This window comes from Panonychus citri, unplaced genomic scaffold, assembly GCF_014898815.1.
Source record: "Panonychus citri isolate SS breed McGregor unplaced genomic scaffold, ASM1489881v1 Contig00058, whole genome shotgun sequence".
NCBI lineage: Eukaryota > Metazoa > Arthropoda > Arachnida > Trombidiformes > Tetranychidae > Panonychus > Panonychus citri.
Window position 1 is genome coordinate 48052 of NW_026515463.1, and position 23653 is coordinate 71704.

A 23653-nucleotide genomic window follows, 5' to 3' on the forward strand; every position below is an offset into this window, starting at 1 on the left:
TAGATAATACAAACTAAATCAGTAATCATTAAACAAGGAAATGATTAGATAAGTTATAAGATCTGTTAATCTGATCAATTGATCCCAATAGTCTAAGCTAATCATCAACGATGCAAAGCTAATCCTTTACTTAACTAAATCGCGATCAACTATTGATAAAAATAAATATGAAATTGAGATTATCAATGTTAATTAATCAAATATTTATTACTTAATCACTCACTTGATTGTAATAACTTGTTCTTACGCTTCTTTGATTACTATTTAGTAATATTAAGTATTAGGATTGGCTCATATGGACAAAGGTTGAAGACCTGATGTTATCGCTAATGACTGGAACGTTAATTGTGATTACTTTTGTGACTTTTTTAATTGTTCACTTGATTTAATCGATTACAATCTTTGTTTTCAGATAACAGGTAAACATTAAGGCAAAACAGAAAATTAAATGGTCAGTTTAAGACTTTCGAAAGCAATTAAAACTGATTGTTGACAATGATGGACTTGTCTTCTTATTTCTTAAATATAATTGTGATTATCCAATAAATTGATTGTATTGAATGAAAAGTATTAATTTTTATCATTGAATATTATTAAATTTCGGATATTTGTTTCCATCAATATTGTCGATTGGTTTTAATTTTCATCCATTGATTGATCTTAACAAGCTGATTGATTGAAATTGTTAGTTTCTCTTTATTTTTGCTCTTTGGTGATAATTGTTATAATTAACAGTTTGATTGTGGTTAAGACAATTATTCCTCAGGCTTATCGGTTGATTTGTATTGAACATTGGGCAAGATGTCACGAGCACCACCAAATCGAATGCCTTTTTGAGAAGCGAGTTTATTGGTTCCATATTGAAGTGGTACAATTGCTGTGGAAATAAAGAAAAAAATTAGGTAATTACAACCAAATTAAAAAATTCATTAACTTTCTGCAACTTAATTGTCTAAATAGAATATTTTTCAGTTTTCTGAGACTTTAAGAAGATTTCAATTGCATTAATTGATATGAATTCGATTCACTTGTCAGAATTGTTTATTCTGAGTAACTGATTCCGTGAAAATGAACAAAATTTTGAATTATTGATCTTTCAATGGATCCAGTCTTTCGTTTACAAGTCATCATTATTAACATAATTAAATTACAATTACAATCAACAAACGAAATCAACATTGGCTCAAAGCCAAAACCTATTGACCCAAGTTTAAAATAATATTCATCATTATTATTGCTCTGAGAAAACTTCATAGACACTCAAGTATCTGGCAAGAATTTTTCAAAATTTTAAGATCATCATGAATCTATTTAGGAAATTCAAGGAACAAACTTGCTCCATGAATTAAACTCATTATCAACCCTCATGGAAAATTATAAAAAATTTCTCATTCATGGCTAAACTAGACGATTAATTGAATCTGATTTTGATCCAAATTCTGTTTTAATTGATAAAAAATCCACAAGGTTAAATCTCTTCATCATTTTGAACTAAATCGATATTCATTTTATTCGATTGACGTTTATTTTAACGACAAATAGTTTAATCGTTCTAAGAATTTAAAGAATCGTCGAAATTGTAATTCAGCTTTATTGAATATTCTATAGATTTCCAAAGATCTCCAGAAATGTTAAAGCCAGAATCTAAACAGCTCGATGATGGTTCTAATTTTCACTCGATACTTACAATAACTAATGATTAAAAAGTTTCAATATTTTTTTCCATCATCATTACAATTAAAATTAACTTAAATAATTCAACTAGGTAACTAACTAATTCTATGGTCTTGGATTAAATTGTTGGCGGTGAATAAGATTATTTCATGATGATTCAGAACAATTGTGGATAATCAAAGAGAGAAATTGGAAAGCGATGGAAACAATTAAGATAATTTAGTCACAGAAATTTTGAATTGAAGCTCAATTGTCTGAAAAGAGTATAATTAACCATGTAAATTAAATTGAACAAGGAAGAGATTATAGTTAAATTCTGATTGATTGAATTAAATTACTGTGGTTTCTTGTTTTTATTGTACATATTCACTATTAATAATAAATACTCTATTGCAATGTTGATTGTTGGTCATTGATTAACGTTGACCATTATTAATGATGATTAATTTGATACCAGTAAGAAAACAATAATAGCCATTTGATGCCGCAATTGAATTAATTTGATCTGGTTAATGATAAAAAATGAAACTGATTATACCAAAAGACTTAAATTTACTGTACATTTACATTTTCAATGTATTAAAAGGTCATTGTAATTAAGAATAACAATCAATCAAGTAATTAAAAGAAGGTGAAGTTAGGATGTAATCAATGGGATTGAATATTGAAGGAAACAAGTTGATTAACATTATTCAATTAGTAACAATCAATTTATGGGTTGTTACCCTTCCCGATCTTAACGATTGTTAATCAAACAATTAGTCTATTGTGTCCAGTGTCCAGTGTCCACAGCAAGAGTTTGCAATCCCGTTGATGATGATAGATGATCGGTAGTTTGTTAATCAACAATCGTTGAAGAAAAGAAAGTTTAATTGTTTCAATTGGACATTCAACCAATGGAAGTTATTATTTAATCTCGTTGTTAACTGAAATTAAATATCGGTGATAATCACTTTTGATTAACTCTCATGAATGACCCTCATGGGTCAGTTGATTAATTTACTAACCCTCCTTTGTAATAATAATTGTAAACAAACAATCTTATTCATTTATCTGATTATTATTATTGTTGGTGAGATCATCTCAATCATAATCATAATTAAAATCATAATCATGTTTGTTTTTATCAAAAGACAAGGTTGTAATTGATCAATGATAATCACTTTAAACGCAAGAATCATCAATCTCAGTAACATACAAATAGAAATCAAGTTTTACAATGTAAGTGAAACAATTAAAATTAATGATAATCAATGTGACTAATAGATTGGATTATCAACTGGTCTTGTTGATAATTGACAATTTAATCCTGTCTAACAATCAGCTCGTTAATGAAACAATTGACCATGTCGTCAATTGTGAATCGTTTGAGTCTATCGGTTAACAGTTTGCTTCTCTGATTAATTACTAGTGCTAATGAGCAACGAAATTACAATTAATCAACTATTTAGTTTTATAGATATTTATTTTTTTCTCTTGCATCTATGAAGACAATTGATGATCAAATCATATGGTTTAATTTGGTAATCAAATGTTTCTTTGTCAAGGTAAATCCACCTGATTGTTAAATCGTTGATTTGATGATACTAAATGATAAGGTAAATGATGAGCTGTTTATTTGGTTAACCGAAACTGCGCTGACACATTCGAGTTTAGATTCGCCTTGATGAGAGAAAGAGAGACGTCATGAAGATCCATCATAATTCACATTCGCTGCTGTGGATTGGGATTAACTGATTGTGCTGAATTTCACTTATTATTTCAAAGAATATGATCTAATCATTTAAGAGATTAATCAATAGAGATCTTTAGATTTTCTTTTCTTTTCTAAGTCTATTGGTTTATCTTGTTAATCATAATCATTTCATATTTATTTATTTTTATTCTTTTCATCCCTGATCACTCTTCTCATAATTATTTACCCTGGAGGCCTAAATTCACCATGAAATATAATTTCCCTTTTTCTTCAAAAAAAAGAAGTAAATTTTTCATCATACCTCTTTGTGTTCTTCTTTTCTTTGGCTTTCGTGATTATCGCTCATTGAACAATACAAAAATCAGTGGTTACAATTGATTATGGTGATATATTCAATTCTAATTGTGACCATAAGATTTACTTGTATGTTTATCCCATGTGAGGTCATCACTTTGCTATATGATGAGCTTTTTGAATTTAGATAGAAAGTCATCAAGACTGAATCAATTCTCGATTTGATATCTTTTCAGAATTACATGAAGGTCGTGAGAGATAATGAATTGATTTCATTTCGAAAACAATCAAACATTTTAATACATTATGAATCTTCATCGTTTATGTGACAATTTAAGTATCAGAATGAAACATAAGCAAACATATAATGAACAAACTCAGTAAAGTCGATGAGTTAATTCATCTGAATTGAGCATTAAAATTCAATAGAATTGAAGCAATTTAACTAATTAAGATGAGACCTAGAACTTTATGAAAACTTTATTTTGTTGTAATAAAATTAACTATTTTAATGGCTGATTTTCATTGTTATTCTCTTTCTATTAATTTGAATTACGAATATTTTCAAATTTCGTTAAATTTTTCTTTTTTCATGTAATTTAGATTCTCGACTTTGACGTACATTATCTTTTCTTTTGGGGGGATATTCCAACAATTAACCATCGAATCAACAATTAACCTTGAAAAGTGTTCATTTAGTGTTTTGACTTTGGTTTTTTGGAGAATTCAATAAAATATCATCACCCATTCATCCATTTCTTTCTAAACATCTCCAGTTTAGGTTAATCACGTTTTATTACTCGAAACATTAATTCTTTAATCACTAAAACTGATTCAGTAATTATCATCACTGGTTATATTAATATATTTCACAATTAGAAGGTAAACCAAATTATGTGAAATGAGCGAAATTCATCCCTTGAAACAAAATCATGGGGATTTGAGATTCATGATTTGTGAGAATGAATTGAGAGATAATGAAAAGTAAATCTTAATCAAATTAAGTTCTTGAACCAGGAACCTGTTGATAACATTTCTCACCAGTTTGAGTAGTTAATTGTTTTAAACAATCGATTTCATTTCTATTCAACTTTTTGTTCATCGCTCAATAAATTTCATCAAATTATTAACAATAACAAGCAAATTAACAATCAATTTGCCTTATTAAATAATTTTCCAGAAGCTAATCAATCACACAAGCCAACCAACAATTTAAATATTTAATTACACTCTTATTGTAACAATAAAATTGGCTTGTTTTCTAGGTCAAAGTTAATTATAAAATCGCCTTGAATTGAAACAATAACAACAACAGTAAAAAACAATACCCAGAATAATCAATGATCAGTCGTAATTGGAGATATTCATCCATAATGTTAATTGTTAGACTGCCTTACTACCGACAGTTGATTAGTCCAAAGACTTGGAATGATGGTCATAAAGAGACGAAACTCTTGACCATTCTTATTAATTTCAATTATCGTGACTCAATCAACTCACCTTCACTTGCTCTCAACTGTTCATCTGACCATTGCCTCCAGTTTTCTCTGTTCGAAGTGTCCGAAACTTTTGGCATAATATCCCGACTTGCACCGATTCTGTAGCCTTTTTGGGTGGCAAATTTATTTGTTCCATATTGAGCCGGGATAATCGCTATATTTTAAATATTTGGAACAATTAACAACAACTAACGACAACATTTAACTATGATGAGAGTTATTAATACATCATCGTAACTAAGACTGTGGGTATGAAGTTTATTGTGAAATCAATAGGCAAAAGTAATCAGGTTAATTGGTGATGAAAGATTAGCGATGGATTTAAGTGATTATCTCGCATTCAGATTTAAATTTCAAGTATTCTAATAGTTATTAATCACACCGAAAGTCAATCGTTTTAGTTACAATGTTATTCAATCGCTTGGTGAACAATTGGGATTCTCTAAATCACAATTGTAACAACGATTAATCAAGTTAATTCGAATAACAATCAACTCTTCAGGTTAACTGTGAAGGTTTTCATACAGTGTTTCAATGTGTCAATTGAGTGAATATTGAGAAAGTTGAAAGTTAATCTATTAATCTATGTGAATCGAAGCATCTCAATTAGTTGTTAATATGGACTAAGTTAATTCTAATCTTGAGCACTTACATTCGGATGCTCTCAATTGTTGTTCTGACCATTCCTTCATGTTTTCCTTGTTCGTCTTATCGGAAACCTTTGGTGTTATGTCTCGAGCACCACCAATACGAACTCCCTTTTGATTGGCGAATTTGTTAGTTCCATACTGAGCCGGGATGATTGCTAATTGTTGACAATAAGAAAAATACAATCAAATTAAACTTTTTTTCGCATTCGAATCATATCAACATCAGAGTCAATTTTGATCATCATCTTCCTACAATTATCGTCTATGAGTTTCATTTCAAACTACAAAATCTGAACCTTTATGGATGCTCATGATTTCATCCCCAATTATATTGTTATTCCAAATGATTTCCAAACCAATAGACTAGTTTATGAATCTAATAAAATGTTAATCACCAATAACGAAAAGTATCTTGCATATAAATTACGAGTCTATGAAGATTTTCGAATGAATAGCAAGAGGACCAAAATTGAAGTTTCTAAATTTTTGACTTGATTTGCCTCTGTGAATCTGATTAGTTTGCCAAAACTGAAAAGCTCATGCGTTTCAATTATCTATTTATTGCCATAGAAATGAAATAGAAAAACGATCTACCCAAGACTAAATTAGGGTTACGAGGAGTAAACAAAAATCCCATTAGAGTTTTACTATTACCTGGAACCTATTTTGGGAATTACATTTGCGAACATGAAAGCTACAAGTTGATCGTTTTCATCTTCTTTCCATTCAAGTTAAGCGAAAGAAAAAGTTTCTTTCACTTATTTACACACTTTCCTGGTTCTTCGTTTTCCTCATCCTCCTCTTCTCATTTTCGTCATTCTTTTCATTTCTTTTTTCTCCTCATCGACAACATTTTCCTCCCTCACTGTCACGATACAATCTTCTCCTTCATCACCACCTCCTCCTCTCCATCTTCATCATCATCATCATCAACATCACCTTCATCTTCCTACTGTTTTACTATTGTAATGAATAAGAATTCAAGCATCTTTGTTGACTCATCATCTGATTGGCAGCCAATGTTAATCCTTATTGATTTTAATCAATTCAGAAGCAAAACTAATCAACATCATCAATTATTATCTTTGTCAATCAAAAAACAAACAATTTCTGATGAAACAGTAGAAAAGGTTATAACCAGAATCTTAAAAAAGTTCTATTGTTAAAGCAAATCGAACCTGTGAAAAAATAAAACCTTATAATCTTAATATTAGTTAACGGTTTCACTTTACACTTTCGCTCATTCAAACTCTTTAATCAATTCTGTTTGTATTATCGATAAAACTGAAAGCGATTTGGTGTTATCAATATCGAATCCAACATGAAAATCGGAAAATTAGACAATTAAATTAACTGATTACCTTCGCTGGCTCGAAGAACTTGTTCTGGCCAATCTTTGATCTCTCCAGTTGGTTTTGGGCCCAAAGACGCTCCTTCCCATCCAGAATCGTACAACTAGAGACAAGAATCAATCAAAGATCGTTAGTGAGTCGGAATTTATTAGTTGGCTGTTTATTTGTTTCTTTTGCTCTTTTGTCTCAACGAGAAGAACAAACATGGAAGAGACAAAATAAGAAAGAAACGAGAAATGTTCAAGGTGCCAAGAATTAGAAACCTTGTCAAGAGAGAGAGAGAGAGAGAGAGAGAGAACTCAAACTACTGAGAAGGAGAAAAAGATGAAAGATGATGAAGATAATGAAAGAAGATGAAACAAATGCGACTCACTTTCTTTCCAATAGATAACATGGTAAGAACAACCTTGGGGATGTTCTTTGCTTCCCAAAGATCTTCGGGTGCGAATAATTCATCGGCAGGGATACCAAAGGACCGACAGGCATCGAGAAAAGCGTTCAAATTGGCCATATGAGCATCTTTGGTAAAAGGCTTCTGGATCTTCGAGATTGATCCAGGTCTTAAAACGTTCATTGCTCTGATTGATTAGACCGAAGAGAGAATATTTCTTAATTAATAAGAAGACATTTCATGTTGAGATTGGATTAGTTGTTCGACGCATTCACTTACCTGCAGAGTAAAACACCATCTTTGAAAAGTTCTTCGAATGGTTTTGGAGGAATACAGTCCTCGAGAACAGCTTCGATCCAAAGACCGATCTCAGATTCGGCAAACTTGTCCCGTTTACCTTCTCGAATATGCTACAATCAAGCCAATTAGATAACCAGAATCGAGAATAATTAATACATAAATTGGATTGTAAATCATTTCTACAGTTAATTAGTTTCTCTCAAATTTGTTAGTGGGGGAGAAATGTCGCAATTGCGACAATTAAGGTTAAATTGGTTTTCTTTACCTTTTCAGCTCCAAGGAAAGTTATTCCACGAGGTCCGACTCGATTGGCCATTTGGGTTGATTGTTGTCGTTTGTTTTTGATGAATTAACTGGGAAAGTAAAGTTATCACAAGACACAGAGGAGTAAAAATGAAAGAGTTCAGAGAGGATGATTCGTTGTGGAAGCTCGTAAGGCACTAATGCTAAAAATAAGCGATGGATCTGTTTAGATGAGAGAGAGAAAAGGGGGAGAGGACAGAGTGAGAGAGAGAGAAAATGGTGAAAGAGACTCGAGATTAAATGACGAAAACTCTGTAAGCCAAAACTACACCGAGAGTGTTTGGTTATCCGAAGAAAAGATTCTGAGTCTGTACAGAAAAGAGGCAATTCGAATTTAGGTTGAGACTTATTTTTGGCTTCGATTCGAAACTATTTCCTTTCTTCTCTTTCTTTTCATAGACCCACTTATGCTTCCATAAGTCACGAATTGTGGTGGTTCATTTAAAGATTTTCCGTTGATCCAGAATAAAAATATCTCTTCTTGAAATCGTTCAAATCGATTGATACTTTTTCTCGAATATTAGAAAACCTTATTTTCATTTCTCTTCAATTTCACTTCACTTTAATTGTCACCATTTTCTAAATTAAAGTTGATTATCATCAAAATTGTCAAGATTAATCAATTTGATTGGATTTAAGGAGCTGGAGAGAGAGAGAGAGAGAATTAAAATAAATCGAGTAGAAAAATTTAAAAAGTTGAATTGATGATCATTATTTTATTAATAAACTTATCGAATCAAACAAATTGATTGTAGTTTGATTTCGGCTTCAGTTTGATTGTTATATCGATGATTAATCAAAATTAATTAGGTTGACAAATCAATTTACACCAAATTGAAGGTATTTTATTATTATATTTTATAATTATTATTTGCATTATGTCAAATGATTGAGAAATTGTAGTTCCAAGAAGGCTCAACACCATGCATGTTACCATTATTACTCTTCTTCGATCTGCGTCTATCTGGAATGCCACTGGACCCAGCGCCCATGGTAGCGGCAGGATCAGGCCAAGCGTAATCGTCATAACCATAGGCAAACATACCTGGATTTGGATAGTTAGCAGCAGCTTGGCCTTGGGTTTGAAGCATACGTTTCTGTTGCTGGGCAACTGGTTGAGGCTGTCACACAGAGAAAGGGAGTGATACATTTAATTAAGATGGATCAAGATACAGGACCTTTGTAATTCAACATCACTTTTGTGGTAGTCAATAACCCAAATTGGAAGATTAAAGATTGTCCTATTAAAATAGAAACAAAGGATAGTCCAAAGTTGAAACAATCTTTTAATCACATTTTTTATCTATTGAGACGTTAAATCTACATAAAGATGATATATAAATGAAAGTCTCAATTGAAAAAAAAGAATAGTTATTGATAGTATCTATTTACATTTAATCTTTGTTACAAAATGAGTTTAGATTACCAAAGAGGAAATAAGCAAATAAGTTGAATTAAACAAAGAGAACGATCAGGAAATATCAATATAAATGGAAAGCAAAAATAGATAAGGGTAATCAACCATTGATTCTGAAAAGTTTTCAGTAGATATAGTTGTTAGAATATGTTGAAAATTCTTACCTGAGCTTTTTGACATCACACTCCGACCATCGATTGTTTGTTTGGATTCTTTTACAGCGACATCGGCGGCTTCTTCGTTTTCAAAAATGATGAAACAGAATTCTCTTCGCTTACCACGTTGTCTGTCGTAAGGCAATTCAATACCTTCAATTTTACCGAATTTGTTAAAATGACGACGTATTTCAGACTCAGAGGTATTGGCATCAATGCCTCCGACAAAAACTTTTTTACTGATAGGCCGTGATTTAGCCCGCTTAGGGTCAATGAGTTTATTTTTTAAGGTGTGAGGACCAGCTCTTAAAACCTATGGGGGAAAATACAAGATTGATAAGATTTAAAATCAATTACAAAATTTGACAGTGAAACATGTAAGAGAAGAATTAAAAAAAAATGAAAAATTCAATACTAACATTATCAATACAGTCACTTGAAGCAAAAGTGATGAAGCCAAAGCCTCGAGGATGACCTGAAACTGGATCATATTTGATGGTAACATCAAGAATCTGGCCATACTTACTAAAGTAATTGATAATATCCTCTGAACACAAAAGGAAAGAAAGACATGTCAAAGATAAATTAAAATTAGATGACACTGGGCCCAACAGAAGATGGAGGATCAAGCGAACAAGTAAATAACAGATTCAATTACAATACCTTCAGAGGTATCCCAACTCAAGCCTCCAAGAAAGAGTTTACTTTCATTGTGATTATTGTTGAAATTGGGTGGTGGTAAACGTCAACAGCCATGTTTAATCAATTTGCAGATGGAAAATTTTACTTTAAAACAAAGGAGATCAAAGTTGAAGTAGATTAAACTAAAGATTAACACTCTTCGAAAAGTAAACAATTTTATATGACAAATTAATTAATTTTACAATAAACAATAATGAAATTAAATAACCTAAATCGAAGGGGGAATCAAACAAATAGTCTTAAAGCCTTTAAGACTATCTCTATCTCTATAGGCCTTTCCGTGTCCGGAGAATAGAAAACAGACACTTGCGCCACCTGGAGAACCGAAGGAACCGCCAAATTGGAATTGCTTTTCTCAAAGATCGATTTTGGAATTTCATTTGAATCAAAGATTAGCGATTGAAAGATCGATTGAATAGATCCACTGGTGAGTTCTTTTGTTGGATCGCACTACTGATGAATGAACAACGAGGTGGAATAAAGGAAAGAAAAGAGAAAGGAGAAACAAAATGCACATTTCGTCGATCGTTGTGAGTCAATGGATCGGACGATTTTTGGAATTTATGAGACTCCAAGATTCTGAACAGAGATAAGGTTTTGATAATCGATTTGATTGATGAGGTGAGATGGTTTGACTGATACTTTTTGCAAATAATTTCATCGACACCGATTCCTCTAAGATTATGCCAGAAAGCGATTATTCGTTGGATGAAATTGAAGGAACTCGATCCAAAATAAGAATTGATGATTCCCCATACGAAGAAGATTCTCTAAATGATCCAACATGGCCGTTTTTTCTCAAAGTGCTTGCTTGGTATTAGAAAAGGTGAGAAGATGTCGAAAATGATGAAGAGTATGAGTTCTGTCCTTTTCAAAGACTCGTAACAATTTCTCCAAACACTTTTCGATTCTCTTTGTTGTCAATGGGCTTTGGTCGAGGGCTTGAGTGTAACAATCCATTGTTGCCTTTTCCCTCATGTTGATAACCGTCATTACCCTTTGTTGGTGCATTGAGATCAATTGTCGCCTCTCAGCTGATCCTTCTTCCTCCAGGGTTTCAACTGTCTTCTGTCATCGAGATGACATAAACTCAGTCCTTCGGGTCTCTTGATACAATCACCATCAGAGAGGCTCACGTTTTGTCCATGCAACTACTAATAGAAGAGAGATTACGATCAAATATGATTACCTATTAATCGGCCATAGGAATTCAATTAATTACAGATTTCGATTGTTGGTGTTCATTTGGATCATTGATACCAAGAGAATACGTTGATCTGTATCACGGCCTTTCATCTTTTGGACTTTCGTTTTCTTCATTGATTGATTTCTCTTAAATTTTCTCTATGAAATTAATCTTCTTTCATTGAAATCCTGCAAAAGTGATAAATGACACTAGATAGATGAAAGAGAAATAATAATCGGTGTAGCGATTAACCAGAATAGAGATCCACGTGTGGAAAATGATTCACTGTAATCAATTTCCATCGAAGGAAGAACCGGAACAATCAGAATTAGAAAACTATAAATCAATAATACGACAACAGTAACGAGCAAAATGGCCGTTCCTATCGGTCGATCCAAATTCTAGAGAAAAGTAAGATGAGACAAACAATTAAAATCCCTCAGAGAACTTGATTCATCATCTCAACCTACCATTCTAACAATTCATTGTGAACTAATCCACTGAGATCAAAACAAGTGAAATGATCTGCTCATCTGATTAACATGAAATCGGCACAAATAAACAGGAAATTGTTTCCGATAAATTGCGAACATTTAAAAACACTTGACACAAATCATAATTTTATTTGCCTTTACGGTTGACACACAGCTGAACTTCAGCTGCTGAAGTAATAAGTTATTACTCCTCTAGAGGCAAAGAGTAAAACCTACTCTTTGTTTCCCACTATTAATTTGTGAGCCAATATTTTGTTAATTTAATCTTTTCTTAGTAATTACAAGAAATTGTGTTAACTTTCTCAGTTGGAATGGAAATCTGGGTAAGTAGATTGTCAGTTTTGTTTAAAAGAACATGAGACATTTTTCCAAAATACCAGAAAATAGAAAATATTTATTGAAATTTTAAATGATAACAAGATTGACAATGTTGAGCTTTTGCATTGGCTTGATTTTGTAAAAATATATACACAATAAGAATATTTTTTATTGGAAATTTTGATTAACAATGAATAGAAAACTGTAATTAGTTGATTAGATGAGACAATGTCTCAAGTTTCATCAAAAGAATAGTTTTTGACTACCAGGTGATCAATTGGTTCTAATTTTTCTTCATTTTCTCTTTCTTTCTCAACAGATTCAACTTGAGATGAAACTGTTGGTCCCGATGAACACATGGGAACCTTTTCCTTTGGCGGTTGAAGAGGATTCGTTTGAAGCTCGGTGACTACATTGTTGGTGGTGGAAAATGGCTCTGGAGATATTGATTGTGGTTTCCAATTGGTGTATAAATTGGTGAATATCGTATCAACATTTGGCTTTTCCCTGGAAAAAAGTTCATCATAATTGGCGTTAGAAACTGCATTTATCATAGGCTTTGGCTTCGAAGATGATGGTATCAGTGCAGGCAGTGGTAACGGCATTGTCTCCAACAGAGATGCCAAATCGTTGACGTACATCAGGTCACTGAGGTTACGATAGATATGAACCGGATGTTGGTTGGTCAAACCAGGTTTAAGAAGAGCTGTTGTTACTGAGGTCATTTCAGAACCTTCATCTAAACTCTCAGTGCTTCCAGTTTGATTGCTCGTCTCTGCGCTAATTTGATCTGTTATTGAATTTACTTCGAAATTGCTCCTGGTGAGCCTTGGCAACTCTCTGGTGATTCATTTCCGTTCCTGCAGATGAGCTTAAAATAACTGTGAATATGTTGGCGGTGGTGATCCGTTAATAGATTTGGTACAATGAAGACGAGATCCATTGTTTCGACGAGTATTCACAAGCGCAGAAAACATTTGACCATTTTGATGGTCAATATCACTTGTCGAGGTCTACATTGCTGGTCAAAAGAATGACTCAAGCCACAAGCACCTGAACATCCAGGAATCGGTATTTCGTAACCTTCGTGATCAACTGATATGTTGAGGTATTTTGAATGGACGCTCTCAGCTCGAGATGAAGCACAATAAGTTGTCGCTGTGTCCATGGTACTATTGAAAGCACTATTGAAACCACTAGAGTCTCCACAGGTAGAAAATCTCAACTCTGAAGATGCTCCTGTTAGGGAACGAAGAAAATTAAAATTAGAACGAGAAATATACTAATAATTTGCGGTGTTCGTCAAACTAAGTATGTACAGTAAAAAGCTGATATTCTATTAACAAAGAATCAAGCGAAACCGGAGCATAAGCTCTACGATAATTTCAATTCTTTTAAATCGCATGTTTCGTATATTTTCATGTTCGAAAAGTGATTAATTAAGCAGATAAAATGTTGATTACTTTGACCCGAAGGTTTCACCGGTTATTGTTAGAGATCCAGTTGATGATTAGATGATCATCAAGCAATTGGTTAAACTACGATGTAAGGAAAGTTAACGCTTTGGATATCGTTTAATGGCCTAGAGAAAAGTCGATCTTCCAAATAGAATCCAAAATTATCAAAGGCTCCTGCAGAAGGTTAAACGCACCAGCGAACGTCAATGTGTTAGATTTTATCGACATTATATTAGATGGTTAATCGACAATCAAAGAAAATTAAAGGAAACAAAAGCGAGACAAACACTGGACATCACAAAAGCATAAAGCAACAGGAATGTTAATTGTGATCGAGAGAGAGAGAGAGAAAAAGTGCAACTTGAACGTAAATCTAATGATTTACATTTTTCGAAACAACATGCGATTTAAAGACACCAGAATATCCAATTAGATTAAAAAAAAAGAAAAGAAAGTGCGATAATCAAGACGATTAATTAAAGAGAGAGATGGAGATTGGATTCAATAAAATCTTGATGGTGCAAAAGTAAATTAACAAACAAGCAACTGATTTACCGTTGGTGTAGTAGCTGTGGTTTGAAAAACTTGTGATGATTCCGTCTCCTGATGACAATTTAAGTTTTAATTCCTCCAGATAATTGAGACAAGACATAAATGTTGGTCTCATGTCTGAATTGTAACACCAGCATTGATTCATCAAAAGGAACCTATTGAGAGAGAAATCAATCAAATTAAGAGTTCAGTTTATTCGACTCTGATGATTTTAAACACTTACATCTCCTCTAAACAGTTTGGTGGCCTTTCAGGTCGACCACCACTTCGAACATGGTTCAATACTTCTTGATTACTACGAGCTGGGTATGGTTGTTGACCTAAAGTCATAACTTCCCAAAGTAGAACACCGAATGACCAAACATCCGATTGGGTCGAAAATGGCGTAAACTAAACTTTCCGGGCCATCCATCGAACTGGCAGCAAACCCTCGCCCTCTTTACGATAATAATCATTTTATAAATATCTCGAGCTAGACCAAAGTCACCGATTTTAACGATTCTTGATTCACGGTTTTGCTCGAAACAAGACAATTTCGAGGCCAAATCTCTGTGAACAAAGTGCATCGCTTCCAAATATTGGCAACCTTTAGCAACATCCACACAGATACTGAGAAGATCATCTAAAGTCAAATCACACTGTTTCTTTTCTGTCGGTCTCTCATCTCGAAGATACGAAAGAAGATCGCCTCCTCCATGAGCTCTAATAAAATGGAATTATTTCGGATCAAGACAAACACCAAGAACTTTAAGAATGTGGATGTTTGAAGTTCCCCATGATTTTAGCTTCTTTCATGAAATCATCTTTTTCTTGTTCTGATGCATCTGATTTTAATTTCTGTGAAAAAATCAACTCAATTAGTGTTATTAATGGTATAATTGATCAGCCATTAGAATTAAAGAGAATTACCTTTATCGCAACGGGCAATGAAGCATCGAGGCTTCCGACAAGCTCAGGATCAGTGAACAAGCCACGAAATACTTGACCAAAAGCTCCACAACCCAAACGATCTGTTTGTTTGAATTGACTTGGTGAAATTAATCTGATGGACGACAATTCATTTTCTATTCCAGTATCTCTGTTAATAATAATGATGAACGAGTAATCAAATGATTATTTTCTTTGATCAAGTATCTTTTGTGAATCGTTTAAATTGCAATAAACTTACCCTGGTAGATAGAGTCTATTGTCTTCATGGGGATGATCTGGAAGTTGGGTCAAGCTGATTAGATTTCGTTCATGTCCTCGTTCAGATTCCTTGAGAACTTCTTTCTCATTAGTTTGCGATTTCATGACTAGATTATTAAGGGTTTAGGGTTAAAGTGGTTAATGGAAGCGAAAAGGAGTAAAAACAAGCAATTAGCAAACAATTAAAGATTTAAAGCCAAGACAAGCAGTTAAGTAATCATTTCATTAGTAATTAAGTTAATTATTTTACCTTTTCTGGCAACAAAAGCAAAATAATAAAAACATTAATGATCCAAGAATAGTCAAACAAAGAGTCTTGAAATCGGCTGAAGATGAAGGATGAATAATCAAGATCTCATGGTCAGCAGTTGAGTGGACAAAGGGCATCAGTTGAACCGTTGGATGGACCAAAACAAGGAGATTAATTTGTCATCCAAAGCGAATGAATTATGATAAATCTCTCCATCTGGATTAACCTCTTCCTTGCACAATTCAGTTCCTGAGATCCAGTAAAATATCATCATGGTGAACCAAACCAGCAACGTCTTTGAATCGAGAGGCGACAACATTTGGTCTTATATTGGTCACATTGGTTCCGTCCATAGATGTTGACCAGATCGTCTCATTGTGAGGAAAGTAAATACGTTTTCGTGAATAATCAATGGTGAATATTTTGGTCAATGGATCTCGGAAAACGAATGATTTCGGTTTACCGTTGGAAACAGAATTGGGCCTCGGTAACTTGATCAAAGAGGTTCGGTAGAGTCCACTTCTATCAAATGGATTGGAAATGGACCAATAGAGATATTTGTTAACTGGATCAACATGTAAATCTTTGGCTCCACTGATTAAACTAGGTAAACACCATGTGAATGAAATTGTTAATTCATCTAAATTGAAACAACCAATTGATGAATCGAAAAGCATATAAACAATATCATGAACCCAATCAATGGCTATTTTGTTAATGGCACTTGGCCAATGATCACCAGGAACTGGTAACGGTAAAATGGATACTCGAGGCTTAGAATCAACTTGATTGCCTAAATTGTTATCAATCTTCCAAATGGTTCCATTAGACAAAGCAATTAAAACCAATTTACGTTTAATATGCAAATCAACGGACACAATTGTGACATTATCATCACTATCTAGACTAAAAGTGTTGACCCATCCATAAGGTCAGTTGAGTAATTGTAAACTGACCGATTCGAGGAGACAAGTAGATATGGTGGAACTGTCAGATCAGTTAGACCTTCAGTTTCATTGAAAAATGGTGTAGTGACATTCAAGAGGGTCAAAGGTCCCTCGCCTTGCGAGTTGATACTTGATAATCCAATGGTGTACAAAGTGGACGGTTTGAGACCAACGAATGTATACTGCAAAGGTGTACTGTGATTGTATTGGTACTAGAGCCAAATTAGCAGAATGGGTAATTGAATTGACGAATAGGATGGAGATGAGCCGTTGAAATGGGTCGCAATCGCTTCTCATCGGTCGCATATTCATAAAGGTACAAAACATACGCAATTATGTGGTCATTGGGAAACTTTGGTGCTCTCAAGTTACAAAATCTCATGTGGGGTTGGTGCTGATTCGAGTTATTTCTGGTGCTACAATTGGTCGGCCCCAAGGAAGTGTTCGTAACACTAGACTAGGTCTTGATTGTATTGGTGCACAGTCAGGAGCCGGTGAATAGATTAGTCTAAATCGGTAATCAGTGAACGGTTTAAGATCTTCAATGAAGCTCACATTTATACCACGATAAGTGCTTCGAGTTGGCATAATCATACCAAGTGTTGTTTTCCATATAATCCTCGAATCTGTACTGGACAGTATAGTTTATATTAATCTCTGGATGTGATGACCATTCCAATAGCAAAGATCGGTTGCCGATACTATTAGCGACCGGGTGAGGTTGCGGCAGTGGTTTAAGTTTTTCTGCTAATTCTGAGCAATAAGCTTGACGAAACGAGCGACATCCACGAAGACATGACGACACCTTAAAGTTCAATCAAAATGAACAGAAAAAATAATCAAAATGAAAATTCAACACTGAGAATCAATGAGAAAAAAGTATCGATGGATTTTTTGTTCTATCATATAGTTGATTAAACAATTGCCACACCGGTGATAATTAATATGGTTTGATAACCTTGCACAATAAGTGAGATAATGACCAGTATAAAGGTCAGTCAAAGATTGTTACAATCAATAATCTCAACGGTTAATTATATATTGATGTTGAAAATTAGTTTTTCCTTCTTGATTAGATTGTTAAATTAAGACAAAAAACTTTGTTTCTTCGAAAATTTGTTGAAAAAAAAGTTTACATTAAAACGAAACACAATTAAGGCGAAAGTGTTACAATCGTTTTGTCAAATGATTATCGACTTAATTGTATAATTAATTGTGAGAGTAAACAATTATTGACCTATTAAGACAAAAACACTATTAATATTGGACTGATTTAATTTTCCAAACGGAATCAAATTAAAATTGAAAACAAGAGCAGATAAAAAAGTAAAAACCTAATCCAAACCAAACGTAAAAACAACAAAACCGTAATTATAATTGTTGGTGCTTTTTGTCATTTGATTGTAATGTTGGTTAAATTATTGTCGTTTCTTAATTGTGGTTCATCATAATTCTCGTAACAATCAAATTGAACTTGTCAAATTATTCAAGTATAAGGGTTAATTGTTGTCATCAAAATGAGAAGAAAGAAAAAGAAATCAGTGAGAAATAAATCGTTACAGGTCAGTAGTTACAATTTACTTTCGATGACAATTATTTTTTTCTAGTCTCCATTTAGATATCAAAGTTGACCCTCGGTCATGCCGGTCAAGCAGATATAGTCTAGAAGTCTTTTGATTGTCGATTAGCATTCAAAGATTAATTTACCTCAGTTTGATTTGATGTTAATTTAGTTGAGTTACAGATTGTTGAACATGAGAGATCTTTGTAATCTCGTGATTTTTGGCATCCTAATTGACACTGCAAAGAAAAAAATTAAAAAGTTATTAGTAAATTGTAAATATATTAGCTCCAAAAAAGAGGGACGAGGAAGCTATTTAATCACTCGCCAAATTGTATCATTGGATAGATTAGACTGATCGACGCGATGATTAGTAAATCAAATCTTTTAATGGTCAAAATAAGTGATCAGTTTACTTTTTCATCTACTGATTGGAATCAATGATCTGATCAGTTTTACGTTCAAATGGAATTGTTATTGAAAAGAAAACCAAATTGATCTCAACCAAGGATATGATAGGTGATCATCACCAACAGAATCAGTGTTAAATGCAACAATTAATCAAAACAATCAACTGATATTTACTCAGTTAACATAATAGTAAATCGAAAAGCGTAAATTTTCCTGTCAGTGATCATGATGATTGAAGAAAAAATGAATTTTAATCTATAAAATTTTCGATATCAATTCTCAGGTAATTACAATCGGAAATTGATTGGGATGAAGACACAAGTTTAAAGAAGACACAACAACCTTGTTACTGTTTCTGCAGAACAAATTAACCAAGTAATCAATTAGAATGTGATAATGGACTTTGATTTATTATTCAATTGAATGAGAATTGAGGTAAATTGTTGATCAATTAATTGGTGTGAACAATTACCATCAATTGATGGCATGAAATCGACACAATTTAAAAGGAAGATCACAAAAGGCTTTCGAATTCATTTAACTAATAAATGTAAACGAAAAAAATAAGATGAAAAAGAAAAGTGAAAATAAAGAGAAGAAGAAAAAAACTGGATGGTAAAGGACAGAAAAAGTGAAATGATTAAATTAAAAGGAACTTGATTTAATAGCAGAAAGAGAAACTCGAAAGAAGAATTAAGTTGACAATTAACTCGAATATTGAGAAAAAATTGTCATCAATTGGTAACATCAACTTCCTTTTCCTTCCCTGTCAATTGAATATTTCTTCTTATTTTTTTCATCCATCATTCGCTCTTCATTAATTGGGTAACGTTCTTGTGTTAATCGGATCGAGATCCATCATCAGCCTGATTGTTAATCCAATTTACGATTTAATTTTCGGTACAATTAGGGGTTAACTGTAGTTGTAGGTTGAAAGGAGGAAAGGCTTGGGTCTACCAAAGGGATTCGGTCAATTGGTTTTCCTCTTCTTCTCCTCCTCTTCCTCTCAATCTCACCTCCTCTTACGAAGCGGTGACAATAAGATGAAAAACATTGGAATCGAGATGATAATTACAATTGTTCATTACGAATGAACAATTAGTTAATCACATGACAACCAAATTAATCTAAAGGTAAGCAATCAAAGTGGGAGGATTAAAAGGTAAACATAGTGATGGGTGAAAAAAACGGTCCATTTGAATGATAAGAAAAAGGATTAAACTTTCGATTATTTCATGTTGATATTTAACTTGTCGTCGATTGAAGGATTACTTTCATTTGGCTTTCACATGTCACATCTAAATGGTTAATTAATTGTCTCGCTTAATCTCATCTACTTACAACCCTAATCACAATTAAATGCTCATCGATTTCATTTTCTGTTGATCAGTGAATGTCAGTGTCTTTCCTTTAAGGTGGTTCGGTGATTTTTGTGACTTTTTTGTTCCTTCACTTTGTTAATTGTTATTGGTGATTTAATCACAAGGCTGATGGTGATTACAATTATCCCAAATGATTGGATTCACTGAATCACCGGATAACCATGGGATTTTGTTTGTGACTTTAATCAAAGGATGCATTGCTGGATTAACACATTAATAATTCTGTTTTATGGATTAATCCGGATAACTTTTGCAGATTATTGTGGTAAGAATCAAGTCAATTACAATTGTATCAGATTATTAATATGATAACATTTTCCAAAATTCAAAAAATCAGCAAATTGATTGTTGTCAATGTGTCAAAAATGGTGTAGCTTCACACTCAGTTATTAAATTGATAATCTGATACATTTAGTCCGTAATTTTAACAGATTAAAACATTTCATGTTAATCTTAACATGTTAATGTCTTAATCTGACAACATTGATACAACTTTCATCTTCTTAACAATTGAGTTGCGATTTTTAATTTTGCTGTTTTGTCTTATATGTACTTTTGTAGATTGTGGATTAAGTGGCCTTCAGAAACGAGTCTACGGGGGTAACGAGACATACGCCAATCAATACCCATGGGTAGCTCATTTAAGGTCAGTTACCGTTCATAGTCCAGTTCCATATCTTGACTAGTATCAATTCTCATTATGAGAATATTAATTTGTGATTTACCTAAAAAGCAATTGAAATTATCATGACCGTGATTGTGATTATCAGTTGATTCCTATTGAGTTTCATGATTTCATTTTGCTGGACAATGGCCTCGCTCTTGGGTCAGTAGGAATAAACTTAGATACTACTGACAAGTTATTAATGAAAAAATAGAAAATGAATCGCAACATTCATATGAACGAATCTTTCATTATGTTTTTCCTCTTATGATCTTTTCTTGTTTCCTTGACAATTTACACCCTGGTCCTTATATTTAGCTTGTTTTCTGTTTCCTTTTCCTATTCTTCAGTAGAGTCCAAGGGTAGGGCCACTTTTGTCACGGTACCGGAAACGATGTTTCTATTATGCAAAGTATCATCTTCCTTCATCCTCAGTTTACTTCAAATTTTATTTCACACTAAATTCAACTTATTGTTATAAATGATCACAATGTAATACACCACATGATGATAATTCTGATCTGAACCAACAAAAAACTCACTATAACAGTGAAAGTTTTGAATTGATTAAAAAACGATTCGAAAAAAAGTTGAAACAAATCATGAACCAGGTCTTTTTTCTTGTTAAATTCAACTGAAGTTCTCATATTAACACCCAATCAGTTCCTTAGGGTATTTTCATGAGAGCCTTTATCATGTTGGTGATATTTTCATGTTTGTTCATGAAAAATCAAGAGATGAATGAAAGTACATGTTGATAAATGGCCTTAAGATTAGTGTTATTGTCACAGTCAAAGGTTGTCAATATTATTATCAATAACTTTGATTATTGATGTTAATTGTAAACATTGTGCTCCAACTACAGATATTTGCATTGATTTTTAGTCTTAGCGTTTTTTAAGAGATACGTTTGTTTGTCTTTGATGCAAATCACTGACCATTGGTGACTTTTCTAGCTTGATTAAGTAAACTCGAGATTAAAAGTTAGCCATAAGTAATAATGTGATTAATCAAACACTACAATTTGACCTTCTAATTGTGTAAATACAAATATCACTGCAAACTTAAAATTTGTCAACCCAAGAAAGTTAAGTCAACAATCGAGGTTAACCATAATCAACGGAAATCGAACTGATCTTTTGAGGTCCGTGTGTTATATTTGAGCTCTTTTTTTATCCTTTGTCTTGTTCATCATTTTCTCATAGATTTTTCAATTACATTGGTGGTGGTCAGTATGGACTTTGTGGTGGTTCTCTTATTGACCATTGGCATGTCGTAACGGCGGCCCATTGTTTACACGACGAGAAGGGCAATGTCCGTGATCCCAGGGCCGTTCAGGTTTACCTTGGAGTACATAACCTTTACCTGCTGCCAAGAGCCCGTCAAGTGGCCTACTTTATTATACCCGATAATTATGATTCCACTAAACCGGTTAACAATGATTTTGCCATACTTCAATTGGCTGAGCCAGTTGAATTTTCAGCCAGAATATCACCAATCTGTATACCAAAAGATGATATCGAACCGTACCAAAGGTTAACCGTTGCTGGTTGGGGACATTTAGGTCCTAATCAAGGGACAGCGGCTGCACTACAACATGTTGATGTTTATCATGTCGGCAGTAAGTTGATCACTTAATCCACGAGCTTTTTTCCTTTCGCGAACTTTCTTGCTAATACTTTATTTTATTCCTAATCCTTTGTAGAAGGAGATTGTTACGATATGGTCAAGGATTATCTCTATCGAACTCATCCAATTGTCCGTTTATTTCCCCACAAATTCATCATTCCTCCAATTCATGAGAATCATATGTGTGCAGTTGATGGTTCAACTGGTGGAGACGCTTGTCAAGGAGATTCGGGTGGTCCATTAATGTATCTTAATCCAAGTAACAATCGTTATTATCTTGTTGGCGTTGTTTCGGGTTCGTATGACCTTTGTGGTGATGAGATGACCCCAGGATTTTACACTATGGTCAAAATGTTCAGACACATCATTGAGTCGGTAGCACCAGAATCTCATGTATGTTATTACTGATTCAAGAGCAATTATTATTTCTTACCAAAATTGGTACAATAAATTGTCATCAACTCAACGAATCTCCATTCATATGCCGACAAAAGACTCGACAGACACAAATCCAATCAAATCTTGCATAAATCAACAACTAATTAATTAACTGATTAACTAATTGTTGATCGACTTACATGAACCAGTTTTATGGTTCGCATTCAGTTGATTAACCAAATTGTTCATTTCTTCAATGGAAATCATCAAGTTTAGAAACCCAATTTTCTTAAAAATTTTTGTGATCTATTATCAATATTAACTAATTGTGATTATCTAATTAATTTATTTTAAAGAAAATTTTGATTCACTTCTTGATTTGATCTTATTGTAATTTGTTGATTACCTAAGGACCACAACTACTGGACAATAGGACGATACAATTGGAAAGACTGATTAGTAGTACAATGTTTTTATTAATTATCAACGAAAACTATTAATCTCTGACCTCAAATTTTACTACAACAATTAAAAAGAAATTAAAAAGTAACACATTTTATTACAATTGAATTCGACGAAAAGTTAAATTATTCTTCATACTTTCTTTTCTTTCTTTTTTATCATCCTCATCATCTTAACCCACAGACTCCTTCCTTTCTCCCTCTCTTCTCAACAACTTCCGTTCCCAGGCCATTTAAATATCGATGACAATGCTCTAGGTATGGTCAAGGACAAAGGATTGATTGACCAGTACGTGTAATCTCACCACGTACCAAGTCATGCAAAGGCATTTTCAGCGCAGT

At 33.1% G+C, this 23653-nt stretch overlaps 3 protein-coding genes and 1 pseudogene across 4 annotated transcripts; 1 reads left to right on the forward strand and 3 right to left on the reverse strand.

Annotated features, from left to right (window-relative positions):
* Positions 1–351: 351 nt before the first annotated feature.
* On the reverse strand, positions 352–8373 carry LOC128385916 (myophilin-like). 2 transcript variants are annotated; one of them, XM_053344847.1, is made up of 7 exons: positions 8122–8373; positions 7836–7966; positions 7539–7743; positions 7175–7268; positions 5816–5968; positions 5165–5317; positions 352–877 (listed from the first exon to the last, which is right to left on the reverse strand). In XM_053344847.1, exons 1-7 carry the CDS (start codon positions 8170–8172, stop codon positions 756–758), a joined length of 909 nt encoding a protein of 302 aa, XP_053200822.1. In that variant the 5' UTR covers positions 8173–8373; the 3' UTR covers positions 352–755. The 2 variants fall into 2 exon arrangements, with proteins under 2 accessions (XP_053200822.1, XP_053200823.1); XM_053344848.1 differs by lacking the exon at positions 5165–5317.
* A 482-nt stretch (positions 8374–8855) lies between these two features.
* On the reverse strand, positions 8856–10502 carry LOC128385917 (heterogeneous nuclear ribonucleoprotein D-like-A). Its single transcript, XM_053344849.1, is given in 5 exon segments — positions 8856–9284; positions 9743–10044; positions 10151–10278; positions 10395–10467; positions 10470–10502. Coding segments are annotated over 5 exon segments (765 nt in total). The 5' UTR covers positions 10488–10502; the 3' UTR covers positions 8856–9040.
* Positions 10503–12578: 2076 nt separating this feature from the next.
* LOC128385924 (proto-oncogene tyrosine-protein kinase ROS-like) lies at positions 12579–20075 on the reverse strand (annotated as a pseudogene).
* On the forward strand, positions 18542–23420 carry LOC128385918 (prostasin-like). The gene is made up of 4 exons (XM_053344850.1): positions 18542–20444; positions 20741–20825; positions 22049–22464; positions 22549–23420. The coding sequence occupies exons 1-4, from the start codon at positions 20372–20374 to the stop codon at positions 22878–22880; spliced, it is 906 nt and encodes a 301-aa protein (XP_053200825.1). The 5' UTR covers positions 18542–20371; the 3' UTR covers positions 22881–23420.
* The last annotated feature ends 233 nt before the right edge of the window (positions 23421–23653 follow it).